This window comes from Chaetodon trifascialis, chromosome 8, assembly GCF_039877785.1.
Source record: "Chaetodon trifascialis isolate fChaTrf1 chromosome 8, fChaTrf1.hap1, whole genome shotgun sequence".
NCBI classification, from domain to species: domain Eukaryota; kingdom Metazoa; phylum Chordata; class Actinopteri; order Chaetodontiformes; family Chaetodontidae; genus Chaetodon; species Chaetodon trifascialis.
The window spans coordinates 10,876,637-10,900,074 of NC_092063.1; the positions used below are offsets into that span (position 1 = coordinate 10,876,637).

Sequence of the window (23,438 nt, forward strand, 5' to 3'; positions counted from 1 at the left end):
GTGGCATTTATGAATTCAATATATCAATATGAAACATATACAAATATTCTAAAGAAATCACTCCCACAACACAGTCACAGAGCCAGAGATGGAACATGACCACGTTACATGATTCATATCAACATTTGAACTCAAAATACATTTCAAGAGAAGTGAAAAAAAAAAACATAAGTCCGCCTGTCCTGTAGGGGCGCTGCTACAAACATCAACGACGGGTCGCAGTGGACCGGGTCGCTGTTTGCCGTAACGGAAGTACGACTGTTGTTTATCCGGTAGCGAGTCTGCTCGTCGTTGCAACGATGGCCAGCGGTGGAGGAAAGCAAGCGCCGAAAATTGTCTCTAAACAAAATGCGGGAGGCACTGGGGCGGCGGGGGCTGGTGGTGGGCCCCCGATAATGCCCCTCGCCTCTCCGCTGATGGGAAAAAAGAAGAAGCCGTTTCTGGGGATGCCCGCTCCGCTGGGCTACGTTCCGGGTCTGGGCAGAGGGTAAGCTAGCACACCAAGCTATCATGCTAATTACCAGCAACGTTAGCTCTGTAGCTAGCAAGATAGCTACACCTTGTAGATGAAGTTGTTGATTAAGCAAACTATCCTGCGTTCTAATACCCTTATTCTGGGAACTGAGCCCAAGGGAAAAGACACCGTAACACCCCGTATTAACTAGTTAGTTAAGTGAACCAAGATTAGCTCGGTATAGTCTGTATTTGTCAAATAGGCTAAGCTAAAAAGTTGTAGGCATCCCAGTTGTTAACCGTACTTGCTGCATGCTGACAATTTGATGCAAATAGAGCTTTATGTGAAAACCTCCGCTGGTCAAGGCAAATGAATTACCACTAATTAGTCAACCAACAAGAATGTTCAAAACGTTGCTGAAAGCCAAGATTAGCTTGTCAACTCACCATCATCTGCTGGTTATACATCGAACATCCTAGTGCATGCTTATCACAAGTCTACATGCGTTGATTTGTTTTACATTTGAATGACTTTCTCCTCTTTAGTGCAACTGGTTTCACCACCCGATCTGATATTGGTCCTGCTCGTGATGCCAACGATCCAGTAGATGACCGACATGCACCCCCAGGGAAGAGGACGGTTGGGGACCAAATGAAAAAGAACCAAGATGATGACGATGAAGATCTGAACGACACAAACTATGACGAGGTGCCTAGGATTATACTGTGTCTGGCTGTTATTTGATGTTTGTTTGTTTGTAAGAGCTTAATTCATTCACTCAAAATTTAAAGTTGACCGGACATGATTTACCTGTAAGATATAAGATGTCTTCAGTTATGCTATACACATTATGCTGCCTTTGTTTTCTTGTAGTTTAATGGATACGCAGGTAGCTTATTCTCCAGTGGGCCCTATGAGAAGGATGATGAAGAAGCAGATGCTATATATGCAGCACTGGATAAGAGGATGGATGAAAGACGCAAAGAAAGAAGGTTACGAAAAAAAGTCTTATTTTTCCACCTCAGTTTTACAGAACAAGCACACCCTCCCAAGTTTTACACAGTGTATTCATGTTTGACACCCTGTGTGCTTCATACTGCACGTGAGTGTAATTTTGCCTGCTCTCCTGTGTATTTTCAGGGAGCTGAGAGAAAAGGAAGAAATCGAGAAATACCGTATGGAGCGGCCCAAAATCCAGCAGCAGTTCTCAGATCTAAAGGTACAAAATTGCACATGACATGCCAAACTATTGCCTTTCTTTTCCATCTGTGATCACATTGATTTATCTTCTACTGTCCTCCTCTTACACCTGTACATAAAATATCTGCCACTATTTGGTGCAAAATCCATATTTCCCCAACCTAATGCAATTGGGATGTAGAGGTTTTCACAAGACAACAACAGTATGCTGCCATAAGTCTGTTACAAAGAAACCACAGATCTCTTTGCTGAATCAAAAAAGGGAGGGGAAAGCTGCATGCTGACAACAGTAACACAATTTTCTTTACACTTTCAACATACCTGGGCATCTTAGCACTTAAAATGAGTTTGTGCTGTGAACATATGCTGCCTCTCCAAGTTGATTCACAATTCTCTTGCATGCTTATTTATTCTCTCTTTTCTATCTCTTCACAGAGGAAGTTGGCAGAGGTGTCAGAGGAGGAGTGGCTCAGCATCCCTGAGGTGGGCGATGCCAGGAACAAGCGCCAGAGAAATCCCCGCTATGAGAAACTCACCCCTGTCCCCGACAGCTTCTTTTCCAAACACCTGCAGACTGGAGAGAACCACACTACTGTTGACCCTCTGCAAGGGGTCGGTATATACACAAACACATTCACATACCTCAGACATCCACAGCAAAACATACATCACCAAAAACACATGGTGTAGTTTCAGTCTGCACCAGCAGGAGTCAGGATATCTCACAGGAAAAGAGCAACTGTACAGTTAATGCAGTTTACAAATGCTTCTCTTTAGCTGGGAGGTCTGAACACTCCTTACCCAGGAAGCATGACCCCTGGCCTGATGACACCAGGGACAGGAGAGCTGGACATGAGGAAAATCGGTCAGGCCAGGAACACACTCATGGATATGAGGCTCAGCCAGGTAAGTAATGATCATCCTTCACCCTGTTCTATCATTGCTACTCCACTGTCTTCATTCTGATACACAGGATTAATTGTTTTCTCTTACCTGTTTCTGCGTTCTATTTATCTTCAGGTGTCTGACTCAGTGAGCGGACAGACAGTTGTGGATCCAAAGGGTTACCTGACAGATCTCAACTCCATGATCCCGACGCATGGAGGAGACATCAGGTAGAGACACAAGTGCCTGTTGGGTATTTATGTTAATTATCTTCTTGTATGAGTGTGTCTTATACATCTTTGGCTTTGCATGTCCAGTGACATCAAAAAGGCTCGTCTGCTACTGAAATCAGTGAGGGAGACCAATCCTCATCACCCACCTGCCTGGATTGCCTCTGCCAGGCTGGAGGAGGTGACCGGCAAACTGCAGGTCGCCAGGAACCTGATCATGAAAGGCACTGAGATGTGCGTTAAGGTAAAGGACGAGGGACACTAGGACGTGTCATTCGCTCAACTGGACCATCGGCTTGAGTAAAGTTTGTTGATTTGTTGTTGGTTGATGTCATACACTTAAGCTGTTATGTTAAATGACATAATACTGTCTACCTTAGTTGAAATGGGGAAAATGGTGTTTGCCCTACAGTTGATAGAAGCATGTCTCTTTTCAGAGTGAGGATGTGTGGCTAGAGGCAGCCAGGCTCCAGCCCGGTGACACAGCCAAAGCCGTGGTAGCCCAGGCTGTCCGCCACCTGCCACAGTCCGTCCGCATCTACATCCGAGCTGCTGAGCTGGAGACAGACGTGAGGGCCAAGAAACGAGTCCTCAGGAAAGGTAAGGCTCCCAGATAACATCAGTTGTAACACTAAATGGGAAAAAAATGACAACGTCATCTTGAAGTAATGCTTTTATCTTGTTTTCCTGTATGTGTAAACATATTGTGAGGTTGAAACCTACAGTTGATGTTTTGACAAGCCACATTGAGGGACACAACAAATATTTCAGTCATTGATCAATGATTATTACTTTGATTATTATTTTGCAGCCAAATTTTGTTGTTTATTTGAGAAACTCTTTCAAACAACTTTGCAAGGCAAGTACAGACCAGGCCACTGCAACAAAAACATTAAATTGAATAAGTGAAAATTGGGCATGCAGCCATGCACTGAGAGTAAAAAGGAAATGTAACTTATATCTATTTGATGAGGCACTGCTCAAGTTTCCATTGAATTCGAGTGAAGAAATAAATGATTCACTTTAGACTGTCTCTGACGAATAACATGAAATATTCAAAAAACTTACAGTATACTGCAGTGTCTCTATTACCGTCTGTATTCCGTCTACCGACAGAATAATTACAAAAGTAACTGACAGAAATATCCTCTTCTCTTCTGTTTGTGATGGATCAAGCTTTATAGGGAGCATTAGTTTGATCAAGTGTTTACTGTAAAATAGCTTGAGTAGGGGCCCGGTCAGATTGATCCACCACGAAACAGAGAAAGCAGACAGAAGGCATTTCTGTCCGTTATGTTTATGTATTAAAACCTGACAAAGGAGATGGTGTCATTTCCCATAATTCATCACCTGAGCTACACAATGCTCAGCACTACCTGGCGTAATGCCCACCACCTTAGGAGATATTCTCACAGTGCATCATAACCTAGACCCCACTAATAGATGATGAAATTTATTGACAGCTATTTTCATAAACCGCAATGGTCGATTTAATCCATTAGTCGTTGCAGCTTGAGACATGTTTCTTTTATGTTGGTACGAGAAGAGTTTTATGTGCCTTCTCAGCAGTGCATACATGCGTCACGATTTCCCTGCCAAAAGGAAGACACTAATTTCTACTGGGCAGAAATTCAAAGCCAGTCTCCATCTGTCCATTGTCTCTTAGAAGCAGCCGCACAGAACCACTCACTCCCTGCACACATAAGATTGCATAAAGGATTTCATAAAGGTTACATTTGGCAGCTGTGGTTCTGGCTTCTCGTCAAGGCCTATTTGAACCATCATGTTAATGTCCTAACACACACACACACACACACACACACACACACACACACACACACACACACACACACACACACACACACACACGCACACACACGCACACACACGCACATACACGCACATACACGCACACCAATATTTCCCAGCAACATACCCCATTGACAGAGATGGATGGGGAGCTTCCTCTGTGGAAGAGCTTTCTTTGCCTCTACATGTTCAGTTGCCTCTGCTCTACTTTTCTAAATTACTTACACAACACTCTGCCTTCCCATACACACGCTGTTGAACTTTACTACTATTGCAGGATATGCTATTGGTTGTTTGTTTTTATTGATTGCGTATTTACTGAAACCTCTAGTGTCTCCGTTTCCTTTCTTGACACTGCACATGATGTGTTGCCAGTGTAAATATAATTAGGTGGATTTTCAGTATTTTTCTTTTTCCATTGTGCCGGAATTGTCAGTTGATTAACAGCAAGATCCAAGGATTTTCCTTTCTTTGGACAGTTATTTGCCTTGAGAAACACAGAAGAAAGCTGTCAATATAATGTCTTAACACTTGTAATTGTTACCTTATGTAGCCCTGGAGAACGTGTCCAAGTCAGTTCGACTATGGAAGACAGCCGTTGAGCTGGAGGAGCCAGAGGATGCCAGGATCATGCTGAGCAGAGCTGTGGAGTGTTGCCCCACTAGTGTGGAGGTACGCTTAGGTCATTTAATTCATTTTGGACCAACGGGATGTCACACACTGCAATGCAACCTATGAAATTTCCCCTGTATCTTACTATCTCTGTCTGTCCTCTAGCTGTGGCTGGCATTGGCCCGGTTAGAGACTTACGAGAATGCCCGTCGTGTCCTGAACAAAGCTCGAGAGAACATTCCCACCGATCGCCACATCTGGATCACTGCTGCCAAGCTGGAGGAGGCCAATGGTAACACTCAGATGGTGGATAAGATCATTGACAGAGCCATTACTTCTCTGCGCGCCAACGGTGTGGAGATCAACAGAGAGCAGTGGATACAGGTGTGTTCCTGCAGCTTTGTGAGAGAGGGAGCAGCGTTTCCTGCAGCTGTTTATGGCCGAGGGAAACTACCTCTGCAGAATATATAATTGTGTTACCTTAGGTGGTAAGTCATTAATATAATTTCAGGGAATGATATTAAGGAACTCTTCAAGGTAAAAGGGGGCAGAAGCATTATTCTGAACAGCAAAGGCCATATATTTTATAGGTAACAACATGTTTTGATTAGATTGCATTATATTGAGAGGTGTTTCTAATCTCTCATCTAGATCATAAACACTACATATCTGAACAAAACTTTACATTATAGGGTCCAACAAGGAACAATTGTGCCTTTAAACTTCAGTGTCAAGGGAATAGAGACTGCGTCATGAGGTTGGCAGCTTTGATATCACGCCAGCATACTTTGGCAAAGCTGGTCTCTGCTCTTTCATCTGGGTGCAACAGAATACAAGCCAGCACTGTGACTGACATTTTGTTTAGTGCACTTCATAGTTCTTTTGCAATCGTAAGCCGTCGCTGCAATCCGCCTTTTTTTTCCTGCCTGATTTTTTTTACCTCTGGCAAAGTATGTGGTTCTTGTGTTAGGCTTGTGCTCAACCTAACACCGACAACAGATGAACTTTAAAATGATGGACTTGGCAGAATCCTTTTGTCTATAATGGGACCCTGAGTTGATCCTTTGTTCTGCCCACCAAAATCATCTCTCATGACCTTTTAGAACTTACTGATTATGTGTAAACTCAACATCTATCAGTAATCTAGTTTCATTTAGGGCTTTGTGGTCTCAGTGGTAGAAGATTTTATGTTTCAGGTTTCTGTTCATTCCCATTTAAAGGGCTCCATCATTCCAATGAACTTACTGACTGCCATACTTTTGGGGTCAGTAGTTCATGCCTTAACTCTCTTGCATTCCCCTTCAGTGTACCTCCCACAATCTCTTTCCTCCTAAATGTTTATTCTTGCCCTGTAGGATGCAGAGGAGTGTGACAAAGCTGGCAGTGTGGCTACCTGCCAGGCCGTGATAAGGGCTGTCATAGGGATCGGCATCGAGGAGGAGGACCGCAAACACACCTGGATGGAGGATGCAGATAGTGTGAGTATCATATATGTATGCATGTATGTGGTTATTTATTAATTCCTCCAGAACCTGACAGGGGTCTTTCACATATTTATTTGCTGTCAACGTTTAATTTAATTGAGGTGTTTGCTTGTTATTTTTCAGTGTGTGGCCCACGGAGCGCTAGAGTGTGCCAGGGCCATCTATGCCCATGCTCTGCAGGTGTTCCCCAGTAAAAAGAGCGTCTGGCTTAGAGCTGCATACTTTGAGAAAAATAATGGCACCAGGTAACCAGATTTGGTTTCTAAACGTAGTAAACAGTACTCAAATGCCTCACTTCACGTCTTTATTTGCCAATGCTTTAATCGGTCACTTTAAGAGTCTGTCGTAAACATCCTGTTTTTCTCTCCTTTTACCTCCCATCTGCTTAATCAACCGCCATTGTGCTCGTCCCGTCCATTGCTCTTCCACACCTCATTGCATCTCTCAGGGAGTCTTTAGAGGCCCTGCTCCAAAGGGCTGTGGCTCACTGTCCCAAGGCAGAGGTCCTTTGGCTGATGGGGGCCAAGTCCAAGTGGCTAGCTGAGGATGTGCCTGCAGCCAGAAGTATCCTCGCTCTGGCCTTCCAGGTGATGATGAGGTTATGCAAACTTTGCCTTGTTCGTGTAGTATCCCTGTTTCTAACTCTTTTCTCCCCTGTCCTGTCTCACACTCTATCTGTGTTCCTCTTCATGTTCATGTTCCTCTCTAGGCTAATCCAAACAGTGAAGAAATCTGGCTGGCTGCTGTCAAGCTGGAGTCTGAGAATAATGAGTATGAAAGAGCCCGTCGACTGCTGGCCAAGGCCCGCAGCAGTGCCCCGACAGCCAGGGTGAGTGTGTGTGTGTGTGTGTGTGTGTGTGTGTGTGTGTGTGTGTGTGTGTGTGTGTGTGTGTGTGTGTGTGTGTGTGTGTGTGTGTGTGTGTGTGTGTGTGTGTGTGTGTGTGTCTGTGTGTGTGTGGATTGTGGTAGAGACAGAAAAGAGATGTTAACCACAAAGACTGATGGAATAAACACACATTTCCCACATTTTTTGGCTATTCATTTGCGCAGGGGAAGATTGCTTGTGTGTTTGAACTGTCCTGTCCTTTTACTCTCTAATTGCCGTTCCATGACCCTGTGTACCAGCACAGACAGCTTGTTTGTCATTGTTAAATGTTGATATGAATAGAGCTCTGACCTGTGGTTTAGGGGCAGCTTGATCATCTTTTTTTCTTTTCCAATTTCTAACTAGTTTTTAATAGCAAGTTAATAGTGCATTGCACTTGAGGTGTCTTCTACAAACATTCTGTCTTTCTCAGGTTCAGGCTTGCCAGGTTTCTACACCTCAAAACAGTCAGCAGTGCTTAGTTTGACAGATGCTGTCAGGAGTGCTCTTAAACTATCACTCTATCAGGTGATCTGGCTACCCTCCCTTCAGTTGTCTGTATTGTATTTGCTGACAGATATGAATAAGAGAGCCTGCTAAGATGTTGGCTGATTGTTCTGTCAGATAAGACAACTATATGGCGTTAGTGAAGCAGCAGGCTATGCCCTAGGAACCTGGTATTTGAGATATTTGAAAGCAGGTAAAGCGTTTCATAAATTGGTGTTGCAAGACACGCATTTCAAATTGTTTTTCAACAATAGTAATATATGCCAATTATATGGCAAGCCCAGGGGAATTTGAGTTCATGGTTCCTGTTCATACAGATGTTCTGGCTGGAAGTGTGAATATGTGTGGGTGTTTTTGTAATCTCTACAGGTATTTATGAAGTCAGTGAAGTTGGAGTGGGTGTTGGGGAACATAAAAGCTGCCCAGGAGTTGTGCACAGAGGCCCTGAAACACTACGAGGACTTCCCAAAACTTTGGATGATGAAAGGCCAGATAGAAGAGCAGTGTGAAAACATGGATAAAGCCAGAGAAGCCTACAGCCAAGGGGTGAGGCTTTGTTTGGGTGTGACATTAACCACAGCGGCAAGAGGACCAATGGAGTTGCATTTCTTGGACATATGTGTTTTTGATGTGTTTCCCTGATAACTCTAAAAAGTGGCCAATGACTTGTTTGTTGCTGTAGTTGAAAAAGTGTCCCCACTCCGTGGCCCTGTGGTTGCTGATGTCTCGCCTTGAAGAAAGAGTGGGCCAGCTGACCAGAGCTAGAGCAATCCTGGAGAAAGCGCGGCTCAAGAACCCCCAGAGCCCTGAGCTATGGTGAGAAAATACCCAACAATAATCAGAGAAAATGTGATTGGACACTCTCTGAGGAAGAGCTTTAAATGACCGTGTCTCAGCTGTATAGATATAGCATTGAAAACTAGTCAAGTCCTAAATGTGGTTTTACCACATTTATTAAAAAAGTGTAAATGTGTCACTTTTAAAATGATGTGTTTGCTATCACATTAACCAGGTTGGAGTCGGTCAGGCTGGAGTTCCGGGCTGGACTGAAGAACATCTCCAACACGCTGATGGCCAAAGCCCTGCAAGAGTGCCCCAATTCAGGTGAGAATATACTGTATTCCTGCTGCTGGGGGAAATTGTTGGGTCTGTAATCTCAAATTCTGTCTTACCCTGTTCACATTTCTTTCCTACAAGGTATCCTGTGGGCTGAGGCAGTGTTTTTGGAGGCCAGGCCCCAGAGGAAGACTAAAAGTGTTGATGCTTTGAAGAAGTGTGAACATGATCCCCATGTCTTGCTGGCTGTAGCCAAGTATGACAGCATTTTTTTCCCACTGTTTTCTACTCTCCATATCAGTTATAAGCTCTGCTCTCAATGCAAAGATTAATCATACTGACTATAATTTTCTCTGTCTCTGAAGTTTTTCGTGATACTTGAATTATTATTCATTTCAAATGCAATGCTGTCAACACATTTCAGGTTGTTCTGGAGTGAGCGCAAGATCACTAAAGCCAGAGAGTGGTTCTTAAGGACAGTAAAGATTGAGCCAGACCTGGGAGACGCTTGGGCTCTCTTCTACAAGTTTGAACAGCAGCACGGCACAGAGGTAAGGATCTTATTGTGTTATCTGTCCTTATCTGTGTATAATGGGGTTTATTGGGATGATTAAGTCCTGTCAAGTTTATATGGTTCACTTTTGATGGGTACCTCCTGCAGTCAGATGCAAGTTCATTTAATCTAACTTTGGTTTATCAGAGTAGTAACAGCTATGACTGTAGGGGACATCTAATGCTCTCATTGTATCATTTACCATTAAACAAATGGTGCATCGTTAAGGGCCATTATGGACAAAAGACAAAGCCGTTTAGGCAGAGTACATCTAAAAATAAGCCTTGAGCAACACATTTTCTTTCCAGTCTGTCTTCTTCAGTGCATGCATTGTGTTATGGGTATGTAACCTCACTGTTCTGCATCCATCAGGAACAGCAGGAAGAGGTGAGAAAGCGCTGTGAAAACGCTGAGCCCCGCCATGGAGAGCTGTGGTGTGCCGAGTCCAAACACGTCCTGAACTGGCAGAAGAAGACAGGAGAGATCCTAGCGGAGGTAGCCAGGAAGATCAAAAATACATTCTGAGGTGGGGGGAAATTTGGACTAAATACACCTGGAAGACTGCAAGAAACAGCTGTGGACATGCTAACTCGTGTTCTCTACCAGGACTTGCTCAACTGTGGCAGATACAAAGTATTCACACGTACCTTTTTTCATGCTCTACAATGTCATGTTTTACAAAATTGAACGACAGTGTGTGACAGTTCTTATCAACAGAAAATGATGCATTGATGTCAAAGTGAAATCATATCTTCACATATTTGAAAATAAGCACCAATACAAAACTCCAAATCGCTGATTTCACTCTTAAAGTTATTAAGTAGTAGCAACAGGAGGAGATTTTTGTGCATATGTCAGTGAGGTAGCAATGGGAATATCTGTGAACTGCAGTTGTAAAATGAGGTCTGGACTTTGACTCGGTCACTCCAGGACATTAGTATTGTTGTCTTTAAGCCATTCCTGCTGTGAAGCTGTGGCTTTATTTTTGAAGTCTTTGTCATGCTGGGAGGTAAACTTTCTCCCAGGTGTGCTCGCACACTGTTGCAGATCGTCCTCTGGGATTTCACTGTATTTTCCTTCCTTCCTCCACTGTGTTTTGGTCTCCGTTCTGACAAACACTTGCTCAGACGTTAGATGAGGGTTGCAACACTGCCATGAAGCTGCACCTGGTGAATCACCCAGGCAACAGTTGTTTGAGTTTGAAGAACTAAAGCAAAACTATCCTAGTGAAGTGCTGGTTTAATTCAGATCACGAATCTGTAAATTGGCTTTAATGTCATCATCCAACATGGTGGTGGCAGACATATTTGTTATGTAAACCCAGCCATGATGACCCATGTTGAATACATGTGTTAACAGGTCTCTGCTGTTGGCCCACATAGTGTTTTGTTAAACTGCTGCACAAGCTGTCTACTCAGGCACATGCACTGTAAGCGGCTTGTGCTTCTGTGTATCCATGCGACAGATGACGTGAATTCTTATAATTGGCTGCAATAGTAATGATGTCAGTGTGTCGTATAAAAGGGAACTGAAAGGCATTATTTTGTTTCACTTTTGTACTAAATTTGGACAAATTTGTTGATTTTGGTTCTCTTTTACAGTATTTTCATGCTGATTGGTGTCAAGATTCTAATTTCAGTCCCTGCAGCCGTTGTGAAAATAATAAAACGAAACACGAAAAAGCAAAATGACGACTAAAAACGAGCACTGAAACCAAGAAATGTACAAAACACATGTTGAGTCCACCTTCATAGTGTGTTTGGGCTGAACTCTCTCTGTTGTCTGATCAGTTATTATCATCATTGTAAAAAAAAGAAAAAACATCTTCATCTTATTTTTGAGAAATTTTCTTTGTCTATCTTGAAAGAGGTCCAGATTTGACAGTGTCTGTTTAGCAGTGTATATAAACTCCTTGTCAGGGGCAATGACATGATTTCTCATGTTGTATTAATGAACTGCTTTTTTTAACTTAGTTTCGCTCAAAATGTGTTTAAATTCTTTGCAGGCATCCAATAAACAAAGAACACAGTAAATTGCATCATTCACAGTTTCTGGTAAACACGTCGTACAATGAAACGGTTTGTTGAGAACTGAATGTCAGATCATGAACCACTTTCTGTGTGAGATGTGTTTTCCCAGACATTTCAGTCCAACAGTTGTACCCACACTAATCCTCCCATGCAGATCCCATGCACGCTCAGCGTTTTGGTTGTCCTGCAGGGGATTTCTATGTAACTTTCTACCCTTTTCTTTTGCTCAAATGCGTTTAGATTACAGTATTATGCACATTTTCCCAACATCATAACCATTAAGCACCGTTTCATTAATTCACTGGTTCTCTGTTGGTCATTCCATCCCCACTGAAGCCACCCACTCTGAAAAAGTAAACCTAAACGGCGCTTTGAAATATAAACATTCACCAAATGACACCCGCTCTTCACACCACTCCTTCGTATCACGTCTTCCCAACAAAACCGAAAGGATGAAGGCGAGTGATTGATTGCAGAAGTTTTCCTCGACTTGATCGGACTAGAGTTTAGTGAAATCGTAAGATCATCGTCAGCAATCCATGACGGGGAAGGAAATTGGAGCAGCAGTGCCTTTGCTGATGTTAGAAACCACGGAGCACCAAATCGGAAGTCTCCCCGCCATCGCGTTGACTTCTCCGCCAGAGGAAGTGTGACAATACTGGGGGGAAAGCATTTGGAGGCGATGAACGTCGGTCCGTGGATCTCCCAGCCACTGATACAGATGGCCTTGCTCGTCTGAGGATCCCGCAGCAGAACATGATAAATGGTACGTGTGGTTTTCGCATCTGGTGCGTATTTACGCAAGAGATGAGCTGATAAAGAAAGTCAGTGGCAGACGGCATGTGGCGCAAACGGCTGGAAACTAACCAATGCTTTAACGCGCGGCGCGTCCACACCAACTGAACAATGATCACGGTCTGTGTCGACCTGGAGTGCGCTCTTTACATAACAACCTCTGTCTTTCATAGTGTCTGACCGGAGCTCTACTCCGTAGTGTCCTGGTGGTTCTCTTGTTGGCCAGCTCCTGTGGTAAACGTAGATGCAACTATAAGGAAATCCTGGGCTCCTACAGAGAGGTCGTCTTCGTTGAGCTGCAGAATCTGGTATGAGAACGTTTTTCAGATGTTTCTAATTGATTATGCGTGACTTTATTATAGAGACACGTTCCATTTTATTGATTTATCCTCTCAATTAACCGGCACGATGTAACAGGTCGTTCATTCAGTCAGTTGCAGCTCTAATTAAACATATGGGAGCAATGCTTCAGTGTTCTGTGACAGGCTGCAGTTCTCCAGTGCTTGCCACATTGCACATGGCTATTTTTTCCTCTTTTGAATGTTAGACGATTTTAATTCCCTTTAATAAATCCATATTTGGTTATTGTTCTGCAGAATTTGACTGGTCCATTTAATACCCCCAAAGAGAGAGACCCCTGTCCCTCAGGAAAGGTAAATGGCACTACAGTACTTTCAGCACCATGGACAGGGTAATAATGGCTCCTAACAGTTTGTCCTCATTTGTCCTGATACTGTTATATTTTCACAAGAATCTGTCATGTAATCTGCCCGTGTGGCTGCCTTACACTAAAGATTTGGGAAATGCAAAGGAAGAATCTCCCTGAGGGAATTATGAAGTGTAACTAAATGTGTTGTGTAGTGCCATCAACATTCATTTTCTTAGCAGTTTGAAATCCTGTCTCATGGCAGGCACGTCGCATCCTGGTTTCCATCTATGGTATGACGCACCAGGCGCGATGTCAGAGGAGTGGCAAGCAACAGTCTGACCTGGAAAAGCCACTGGAGAGCATGGAGCAGCTCATTGTTCACAACTGTAGCCCTGATTATCTGGTGAGGAGAAGGACTGTAGAGAGCTATGCTTTAGCATTTTTGTTGAGTGAATATATCTAGTGATTTTCAAGCAGCAACACAAATTGCTCCACCACCTCTAACAAATCTCATACATAAAATAAGAAACAAATTAAGGTTGGGTTGAGGACATGGTTTTCAGATAGTCTGATCTATATAAGGATAAATAAACATCCTTAATGATGTGACCCTGCCAAAAAAAAGCAACATTTTGCTGCATAACAATACTTGTGGTTGTATGCTTTCAGGGGAGGAAAGCCTCTTGTTCAGCTGTCCAGAAAGTGCGAGGAAAGAAGAGAAAGAGGATCAGGTTAATCAAAGTTATCAAGGCACTGATCACTTGTTGGCAGAAACTTCAGAGTGTCTTTGTGCTCTCAAAGTAGAAAATGTTTTGTCTTCCTGGTTCATGTAAGCCTCTTCTTTCTCAGACAGACATCAGGTGAATTTCCAGGCAGTTCACAGAAGATGCTGTATGGCTAATGACCGATTATATTTAGACTTTTTTTCAAATGCACTGTCATGAATGTTTACTGCTGTCAAGTTCTCAGTGTTTTGTGTCCTAGAACCACACCAGACTTCACACGTCAGCATCGCTCCTTGTTTAATGGAATAGTTTTATAGTAACCACAGATAAGCTAAAATATCCACAATGCATTCAAGTACATTTTCCAAGGTCTTTCTAACAACCATGTTTGTCTTTGTAAACCATATGTCATCGTACACATGAAATGTCCTTCTGTCAGTTGTGTTTTAGAGTGTATGCAATATAATCAAACAACCTTTTTAAAATGTCTGATTTCTATTCGCATTAAGTCTTGGTACTGTGATTATTATTACTATTATAAGTATGACTATTATTATTGATGGTGATGATGATGGTATAGGTGTATTATCAACTACAATAGACCCTTTAAAAAGCATCTACATTAACATAATGCACATCGAAAAGAAAGTAAAATAATAATAAAAGATAAAGAACTGGTTCAAATTAATAGAACAAGACTTTGTCACACTTTTCACTGGTTGCTGCTTTCAAGAAATAAGATAATTTGACAACTATATTTTGCATTTATCCAGTATAATAATTAAGTTCATCTTTTGGAGCGACATGCCAGCCGCACACAAAGTAAACACCAGCTCTGTGCTCTCGGTGGACATCCTCGGTAAAGCCCTTATTACTGAGGCAGCGGAACACTTCTACTGCGGCACTGTTTCCATACGGAGCAGAAGATATGTTGCACGACCTCGACTGAACGATTTCCTTACGCTAGGAAACATCAACAACCAGCCCCGCGAGGTATCGTTGTGGTAAACTCGCATCACTGCTGGCACCTTTGCACAAATGTACGTTTAAAACAGTCTTATTTCAGTGTTTTATTTCCGTTATATTTTTTCGCTTAAGTTTTTCTGAAGCAAATTAATGGTATCGATCCGAAACGTTAAAAAAAGCAACATCACCGTGTTAACTGTCAAAGGTAACGTTTACAGTTTTGCGTTAATCACAATGAATGTTCTGAACATGAAAAACTGTCATTTTAACAGCTGAAAGCGGAGTTTAGTTGTCGTGTTGCCTGGTGTGTTTGAAGCGGTAAGTTCAAGTCAAGTAGCCCTTGACAGAGCTGACATGGCCAGCAGCAGAAGTGCGGTAGACATGGATCCAGATGTCGCTCGGAGGCTGTTTGAGGAGGGAGCTTTTCTCGTGCTGCTGGGTGTTCCTCGAGGCACAGAGCTGGGCATTGACTGCAAGAGTTGGACGGTTGGTCCCCGGTTCAAGGGTGTGAAGATGATCCCCCCAGGCCTGCACTTCCTCCACTACTGCTCAGCCAACCCGTCCAGCTGTGGGGGAGAAATTGGCCCGAAGACAGGCCTCTTCCTCAGTCTCAAACCCAGAGAGATCCTGTTGGCCAACTGGGATCCCAAAATAGAAGATTTGGACTTCTCAGCCTCCCAGAACGAAGAGGAGATCAACCGGATCAGGGCAAACTTGCAAGACCTGGATCCTTTCCTGGGGCCCTATCCGTACGAAGTGATGAGGAAATGGGTGTCCCTCACGGACCGCCTGAGTGAGGAGGTGGCCAATAATTTACAGCCTCTTTCGGGTCGAATATGTGCCTTCAGCGATGTCATCCCCGAGATTCAGTTCAGACACACCAAAGACAGAGCAGACCAGCCGAGGAATGACACGGCCTGTAACAGCATGAAAGAGGGGCTCGACAGGCTCCCCAAGATGAAGCTGAGGGAGGGGACAGAATTGCGGTTCTCTGTAATCCCCAAGAAGACCTACCCTCCCGGGGCTACGCCGGCCGAGATCACCCAGTGCAGCCTGGACCTGAGCTATGCCCTGGAGACTGTGCTGGAGAAGCACCACAAGCTGCAGCCTCTCAACCTGCTAGGTATGTGTCAGATATACTAACATTAGATAATTTAAATAGCACACAATTACATTTTATATATATATGAAAGAATTACCTAAGTTTCGTCTCTCCCCTCTCAGGTGAGCTGCAGTTTGCCTTTGTGTGTTTCCTCATTGGAAACGTATATGAGGGCTTTGAGCACTGGAAGTGTCTCCTAAATCTTCTGTGTCGATCAGAGGAGACGATACGAAAACGTAAGGAGCTCTACCTGGGGCTCATCGGTGTGCTGTACCACCAGCTCGGAGAAATCCCGCCTGACTTCTTTGTCGACATCGTGTCTCAGAACAACTTCCTCACCTCCACGCTGCAGGTAGATGCACGACCTCAGATACATTTCGATGCTGGGATCTTAAAGTAGATACAAATGAAAGGAAAAAAGAGCTGTGTAGCGTCTGTCAGTGGAAGCTTTATCAGCATGCACAGACAGCATTTTTTATATAGTTCATAATGTTCTAGCACTTACTGTCATACCTCAATCTAGTATTTCAAAGATCAGGGCTCTTATTTATCAAGCGACTTTTTGGGATTAGCTTTCTTTACTTTGGAAGGTAATCTTATTTTCACCAGGATTTGAGAGACCTGGACCCAGTTAGGAGTTCCCAGGAGGTAGCAAATGATATGGTTACCTGGAATTTACTCACATTGCATTATGGGCACTGTAGTCTCTACCACTGCGCCAGGGAAGCTTTGCTGAGACAGTTTCAGGGGAGGTGGTGAAGGATGAGGGACGGGCAGGTGCTGCTTCTCTAGGGATCGAGCTATTATTGTTGTCATGGATGTTCACGTATTCAGTTACAAATAATTACATTGTTCTGATGTATTTTCTCACAGGACTTTTTCCAGTTTGCCAGCGGTCCGGGTGTAGACGGCATGCTGCGCAAGAGAGCGGAGAGGTTCAAAGCTCACCTGACCAAGAAGTTCTCCTGGGATTTTGATGCAGACTTGGACGACTGCGCCCCTGTGGTGGTGGAGCTGCCCGAAGGTGTTACGGTGGACTGAGACTGCACTATGGACTCAATGGACTCCATAAGCGGGGAGGAGGACTGAAAACATCTGGCAGTGAAGCCTAGATCCAAAAGTTCTGAAGAACACTTGAGGAAATGTAAACAGCCACTGCAGCCACAGCAGTCCTCTAAATGACCACACACACTCTTAGCTTCAGTAACACCAGTAGTTCTCCAACACTGTTCCATATGGGCTGTGCAACATCTTCTTATGTAAGTACACAGTTTGTACCTTGATATGAAGAAAGCAAACATGTTGCAAGTAATCCTGTTTTCATTCAAGGTAGAGCTGCAGAAACCAAATGTCAGCAGTGCCCTCTGGTGGTGGTTTTCTCTAATCTCAGCAAGCAGGTTGTCTTGCCTTGCTGAAAGTTTTAGGACCCCAAATTCACACACATATTACCAAAATCACCCCCCTAGTATTTTAAACTTTGCTCAATTAGTTAACGGGTATGATAATAAGTGCAACCTTAATATCACCTAATTTTGTAAGAATTACGCAGGATTTCATTGAGGGAAAGTGTGATTGTCGGGTCTGTACCTCATATATTAAAAATCCCCTTTGCAAATAACGAAGTCGTTTGTAATGGTGAATTGGTCAAACATAAAGACCTCAGCTGTTTTCCTCAGAAATGTTCTTAACCTTTCACTTTTCTATGATTTATTACGTCCAGTTCCACTGTAATAAAAACAACACTTCTGGTATAAATCAGCCGTGCAGTGCCTCCTGTCAATGCGTCTATTGAACGTTAATGCATGTGTCAGTGGCTGTCTGGAGTCGTTTCTTTCTCCTCCACTAGATGGCGTTCATGGGCTTTTTGTGAAGCTAATGTACAACTTTGAGGTCTTCCGAGGGATCCTCATTGTAAATGTCCAAATGTGCATGCACATCAAATGAAAAGCTCTTGATTTCAGAGCTGAGAAGAACCAGTCTTGGTTGACCGTGGGTACAACATGACGGTCTGTGTGGGAATCATCTCTATAAGCTTTCTCTTAATTTCAACAAAGCTGATTTGTGAAGAATAACAGGTGGAGGAATAAGCGTGGGGTGCACAGACAACAACTGGATAACATAATGAACATGCAACTTATTAGCTGTGTGCGTATGCATGTGTCCCTGCTGTGACAGTGATGGATGGGACAGGCCTTGCTTTAGGCGGTTGATCCATCTATCCATTCACTCGTTAATTTCTCCTCTGCCCTGCCTGAACCTTTTTTTCTTCTCCAGCTGGACGTCTCTGCTTTGACATGTCCCGTGTCCGTGAACCCATCTGTAACCACAAAGCTGCTGTGAAAAGGACTAAAGCCATCTAATGCAGTTATGTGAATCAATAGAGTCTGGGTCTACTGATGGAGGTCCAAATGCCAATACAAAAAAAATAAAACCCATTCTCTTCCCAGAAGACAGATGGTATTGTGAAATGAATGTTAATGCTCGGCTTTATGATGAAAAGTCTCTCTTTGAAAATTTATGCACATCTTAAAAGAAGATCAGTTCAGTATTTGTGGTCCACTCTGAGGCCACTGGGGCCCTGCGCTGGTTGTTACTTTCCTTTTGAATGCAATTAGATGGAGAAAATGGCTTGGAACACATGGTGGAAACATATCAGCACAACATGGAAGGAAATGTACGCCAATTATTTGTAGATTCGTTTTCCTCTCTGGGGATGAAATACTGTACATTGTCAATGAAGACAAGGCCCAGAAATTACACTGTAGGGACGTCTTTGGCATTTCAGCCCCTCCATTAGTGCTGGAATTACAGGGTGCAGCAAGTCAGCGGACGACTCATTAAGTGTCCGGCTTCTCTGCGCACCCCTTCACCCCCAGTGAACGCTCTCCCGCCTGCCTCGTCCTGGTATGGCAACCATTTTCCTTTTTAAACTCTCTTATTTGTTTCGTTTGGTGAGGCCGCCCAGGGGAGCGAAGCACTCTGGGATACGGACCACGCTGATTGTGAAGGACCTCAAAGACAAGCAGGTCCTGTCAGTCATGGTGGAGCTTTCTCTCCGTTAGATGTGAGCTGGCCATTTCCACGGGGCTCACGGGCTGCTCACCCTGCCAGTGTAAACACAGGCCCCTCTGTTTCTTTCCCAGCCGCTCTCCTCCCCCCTCACGGCAGCAAGGAGGATGGATGTTGGGGTGTGTGTGTGAGCGTGACTTCTTGACCGAGCGCTGACTCTGCTTTAATATTAATAATTGTCGACTGAACGAATCATGTTTGATCATGTGTGTATTGAATTACTTAATTATTAATTGACCCCAGGATAAATCAGATTGATTTTATTTTGTGCCGTAGTGGAAAGTGGAGTGAGAGATGCACAGGACTGCCAGCACCCAGACCTTCTGCCCCTCCTAACTGCTGCTGCTGCATCGCCCTGTGTCGCTACATTTCTCCAAATGCTATATTTTTGCAGAAGTTTTGATTACAGCTTTTCGTTTCTCATGCCTTTTTCCGTACAGATTTCTCTGCCTGCTGTCTTTCACCCATGGAAGTGAAGTCTGTTTCTTTCTAAGGTCGCTTTGATGTATGGCAAGATGCATAATTATAATGAATAGCTTGTCAAAAAGTGGGCTGTTTGGTAATTACCCGTGTCCACAGCTTACATGTGGGGAAAGACGTTGGTACAGAAGAGGACCTCTCTGACCTCTTTTTTTGTACAGATTGCAAAGGCAAATGTATAATTACAAACATTTGCTTTAGTTGTGGTGACATTAAGAGTCCAAACCCTCACTTTTCAGGTGTAAAAGTGAAAGCAGATAGCAGATGAATCATTGTTCTCTTCAACAAAATAGGCTTGAGAGGTTAGGAGCAGATTCTCTTCCCTGTCCACACACATCGGTTTCCTTTTCGTCTTGGAGATTTCCTCCAGTGTCTGCCTCCAGGAGTGTGTGTGTGTGTGTGTGTGTGTGTGTGTGTGTGTGTGTGTGTGTGTGTGTGTGTGTGTGTGTGTGTGTGTGTGTGTGTGTGTGTGTGTGTGTGTGTGTGTGTGTGTGTGTGTGTGTTCATGGCCAGGCTGCGTATTCTCCTCTCTGCTGCGGTACCAGCGGGGCTTCACATGTCTGACTCGCATGACCCAAATGTGAGGCAGGCACGTGTACCTTTTCCCAGGACGTGCGTATGAGTGCGCGGCGTGGGGAGCGTGCACGTTTGGAGCTCTGGTGCCCAGACATATGGATGGTGGGAAGGCGGGGAGGGGGTACTAAAAGTGGGGATGGACAAAGTTAAAAATCCCTCCTGGAAATTTCATACACACCAGGGGAGAGAGTGAGAGTGTGCGCGTGAGTGTGTGAACAATATGTTCTGTTATAGTGATCTGCTGAAGTGATTAAAGGCAGGAGCTAAAAACAAGGCGGTGGACCTTTGAGGTCTGGTCAGCAGGCATGTGTGTCTGTCAGTGTCTGTGTGATCATGTACAGCTTAAGGACGTGACAGCTGGCCAGTAAATGTCCCAGGCTAACTAACCAAAGTCGCAGAGGTGAAACAAGCACATGCTGTGATTAGCGCAGACACAGCAGCACAACAGAGACAGACATAACCTCCGCTGTCATGTCTCGCTGTTGTCACAGAGCTCATAAAAGTGTCTGCGCCTGTGCTCTATATCATCCTTGAGAGATTAACTAAACGTTGGACGAGTCATTTCGAATCAAGGACAATTTAGACAAACCACAGCAAAGCTCCTTTCCTGGTCTTTATTCCCAGTTCGCAGTCCATCAGATAGCTTTCACTCCCCCCCACCTGCCCATCAGATGACTGATCTCGGACTTCCATTTTTAGTGTGTGTGTGTGTGTGTGTGTGTGTGTGTGTGTGTGTTGTCTTTGGCTGTGGCACTCAGAGCGTGAACTCTGGCAGACCTTGTCACAGCAGAAAGGATTTGAATACCGCTGCACCCCCGAATACACACAACCTTTCGCCATTGCTCGTTTTCTCTTCCTACCCTTATTTTTCTTTCACAGTTTTGTGTCTTTGTATGAGGGTTTTGAGGTGAAAGCAGACCCCTCCTGGTAGCCCCACACCCTGGGGGGAACCCGCTGAATGCTTACAGGATGGAGAGGAAGGGCACCAGGGGAGCCCTGAGCAGACTGGCCCTTTCAGAGGGCGCTCTGAGGAGGATGAAAACATTCATCACTCGCTGTTTTCCACTGGGTATTCGAGTCATTCCTGTTTCCTTCCGTCCTTTTTCTGCTCTCTGTCAATTTTCTGTGCTGTCTCTTTGCCTCGTTTCTCTTAACCCTCCACCGCCTGCACTAACACCCTCCACCTTGTGAATAATTCAGAGACTTCTGATGTATTATTCAGGCTTTACTCTCTCTCTAACACACACACTCACACACACTGCTTTTGTCTGCTTTGATTTTTTTTCCCTTTAATGTTAAAATATAGAAACATCTCCTTTGTCTGCGCCCTATGAAATTCTCCCTCGACCTGCTTCCTCCCTTGCCCTCGACCAATCAGGTGTAATGTATGATGCCAGGAGGTATTTCCTAAAGATAGTATTAAAATCTATTTCCTATGCAGTTAGTACAATAGATTTTCTATTGTGAATGCTGTACATTTATCTTACATGGACACAGAAAGTATAAAGTGGTCAAGGAAATAATTCTTTTTCTGAGCTTATTGAGTGACACATTTCTCTTTAAACCATGATGAAATCAGTTTTCAGTGAGCATGAGGGTTCCTTCATACCATTCACAATCTTGACTCAGGGTGCAATTATGAACTTTTTTTTTGTGGAACCACATGTCTTTATCGGCCAATGGAGTTTGCTTGGTGTCAGCAGATTGTTGGTATTTTGGGTTTTGGTTATTGGATCCCTGAGTATCCAAGTAAACTCATTTTTCAAACTCCGCCCATCAATAAAGACAGTGAGATGTGATTGAAAGCGCTGAAAAAGGCTAGTTAGTGGATCTCGATGGATAAAAACCCAATCTCTCCCTCTGCTTGATGATATTCCACTTTCCATTCAGCTCTTCATTGTCACCTTTTCCTGTTTTTCTTGTTATGTCTTTTTAGCTCCCCCCTGCCTCTCTCAGTGCAGGTGTGTATTGTCCTCCCTCATGAATCATGCCATAGCTCATTCTGAAAGGTGCAGGATTTGTTTTGTGACACAGGGAGCTTTTAAAAAGCTTCAGAAAAATCCCCACCTCCCCTGTTTTTATTCTCGCATCTCTTTAACACACCAGTAAATCTTCCTCTTCCCGTCGCCTTGGCGTACTTTTTTCCCATCCCTCTCTTTCCTACCGTATTCCACTTCCTCCAGCCCTCTGCTTTCCCCCGTCCAGGCTCAAGATGAGTTATGGGACAATCATCCAGAAAAGCAGAGCAGGGAGAGTCGAGCCTGATCTGTTGTCAGCGTTTCCTAGTTTGCTGTTCTGTCTGTGTGCTGTTTGCTCTGAAATCTCAGCTCCCCAAAATTCACTCTTAATCATTCACAGATCTAAAAGAAATTCTCACTGGGGTATGTTTATTAGGGATATTAAGTAAATAACTCTTAATCACCATTTTCTTTAAAGTCTTTCCCACCTTCTTTCCAGCTATAACTCTCCTGCAGAGCTGCTGGCCAGGATCCCAGACTCATCTCAGCTGATTGTCCCCAATCTGAGCCCTAGCTGTCTCCTGTCTTACCCTGCTGCTGTCACCACTGCAATTAAGTCTGTCTAATAGGACAGGCTTCTGTCAGTGTGTGTGAGCGCATATGTGTCTGCATCCATGTTGCGGGCAGGCTCGCTGGAGCCAGGTGGCCACGTGTTTGGCTCACAGGAGGTCATTTTTTTTCTATCGATGTTAAACCACAGGCAATAAACACAGCCATGCGATGCACACAGCGCAAGGATTGATACAACGCCAAACACTTGGCAACACATGCATGGGAAGACATTAGATAACACCAGGAATGGGACGTTTGGCCGGTAAGTTTGAAATCTGGCTAAAGCTCATATGCAGATACGACCAAAGCGGTTTGAGTGTCTTCCAAGATGTTAATGGAATTGCGAAGAAGAGATAATGGCCCTGGATCTGAGGTATGTGGCCTAATGGTTAAACACAGATATGCTGTAGTTGAGAATTCAGTGGGTCTCTGATGAGTAGGTTGGGTCATGAAGCTGACATGGGAGAGGTTTCAAGCATAGGGTTCATGGAGCAAAAACAAAACAGAGACAACTGAAAGCATTAAATCATCTAGATTAAAAAAAAGTCTTCTGGCTTCAGAAACAATCCAGCAACATCTTAGGTGTGGTATAAATGTGGTATGTCAGCTTAAAGATAATTAAGGGGCTTAAGTCACTCCAACCAAATCCCTAACAACTTGCAGAAGCTACTCTGCTGCCGTGATGCACGATGCTGCAACAGAGCATTTTTCTACTATAAACACTTTGGCAAACAGCTCCCTCTCTCCGCAGTAAAACTAAGACGGAGCATCATTCAGATGTTTCCACAAACACTCTTCATTCTCTCTCTCTGGTCCTGGAG

General features: G+C 44.0%; 2 protein-coding genes and 1 long non-coding RNA gene across 4 annotated transcripts; all 3 read left to right on the plus strand.

The window, feature by feature from the left end:
* The first annotated feature begins 257 nt into the window (after positions 1–257).
* On the plus strand, positions 258–11,178 carry prpf6 (PRP6 pre-mRNA processing factor 6 homolog (S. cerevisiae)). The gene is made up of 21 exons (XM_070968725.1): positions 258–487; positions 1,000–1,162; positions 1,328–1,446; positions 1,595–1,673; positions 2,090–2,266; positions 2,432–2,560; positions 2,675–2,769; positions 2,857–3,013; positions 3,207–3,369; positions 5,132–5,250; positions 5,356–5,574; positions 6,546–6,668; positions 6,798–6,919; positions 7,123–7,261; positions 7,384–7,503; positions 8,416–8,592; positions 8,729–8,862; positions 9,059–9,150; positions 9,244–9,358; positions 9,527–9,653; positions 10,028–11,178. Exons 1-21 carry the CDS (start codon positions 300–302, stop codon positions 10,178–10,180), a joined length of 2,910 nt encoding a protein of 969 aa, XP_070824826.1. The 5' UTR covers positions 258–299; the 3' UTR covers positions 10,181–11,178.
* A 1,090-nt stretch (positions 11,179–12,268) lies between these two features.
* Positions 12,269–14,360, plus strand: LOC139335566 (uncharacterized). Its single transcript, XR_011602425.1, has 5 exons — positions 12,269–12,451; positions 12,654–12,788; positions 13,077–13,133; positions 13,392–13,532; positions 13,799–14,360. It is a non-coding gene; the product is annotated as an uncharacterized lncRNA (long non-coding RNA).
* A 402-nt stretch (positions 14,361–14,762) lies between these two features.
* Positions 14,763–18,340, plus strand: aar2 (AAR2 splicing factor). Of its 2 annotated transcripts, none has more exons than XM_070969600.1 (4): positions 14,763–14,847; positions 15,093–15,943; positions 16,045–16,274; positions 16,796–18,340. In XM_070969600.1, the coding sequence occupies exons 2-4, from the start codon at positions 15,175–15,177 to the stop codon at positions 16,961–16,963; spliced, it is 1,167 nt and encodes a 388-aa protein (XP_070825701.1). In that variant the 5' UTR covers positions 14,763–14,847; positions 15,093–15,174; the 3' UTR covers positions 16,964–18,340. The 2 variants fall into 2 exon arrangements, with proteins under 2 accessions (XP_070825701.1, XP_070825702.1); XM_070969601.1 differs by having other exon boundaries at positions 14,772–14,894.
* The last annotated feature ends 5,098 nt before the right edge of the window (positions 18,341–23,438 follow it).

Coding starts and splice junctions, on each gene's coding strand:
- prpf6 (XM_070968725.1), top strand. CDS start 300: ATGGCCAGCGGTGGAGGAAAGCAAGCGCCGAAAATTGTCTCTAAACAA. Junction 1,674..2,089: donor AGCAGTTCTCAGATCTAAAG/GTACAAAATTGC, acceptor ATCTCTTCACAG/AGGAAGTTGGCAGAGGTGTC. Junction 7,504..8,415: donor GCAGTGCCCCGACAGCCAGG/GTGAGTGTGTGT, acceptor TAATCTCTACAG/GTATTTATGAAGTCAGTGAA.
- aar2 (XM_070969600.1), top strand. CDS start 15,175: ATGGCCAGCAGCAGAAGTGCGGTAGACATGGATCCAGATGTCGCTCGG. Junction 15,944..16,044: donor GCAGCCTCTCAACCTGCTAG/GTATGTGTCAGA, acceptor CTCCCCTCTCAG/GTGAGCTGCAGTTTGCCTTT. Junction 16,275..16,795: donor TCCTCACCTCCACGCTGCAG/GTAGATGCACGA, acceptor ATTTTCTCACAG/GACTTTTTCCAGTTTGCCAG.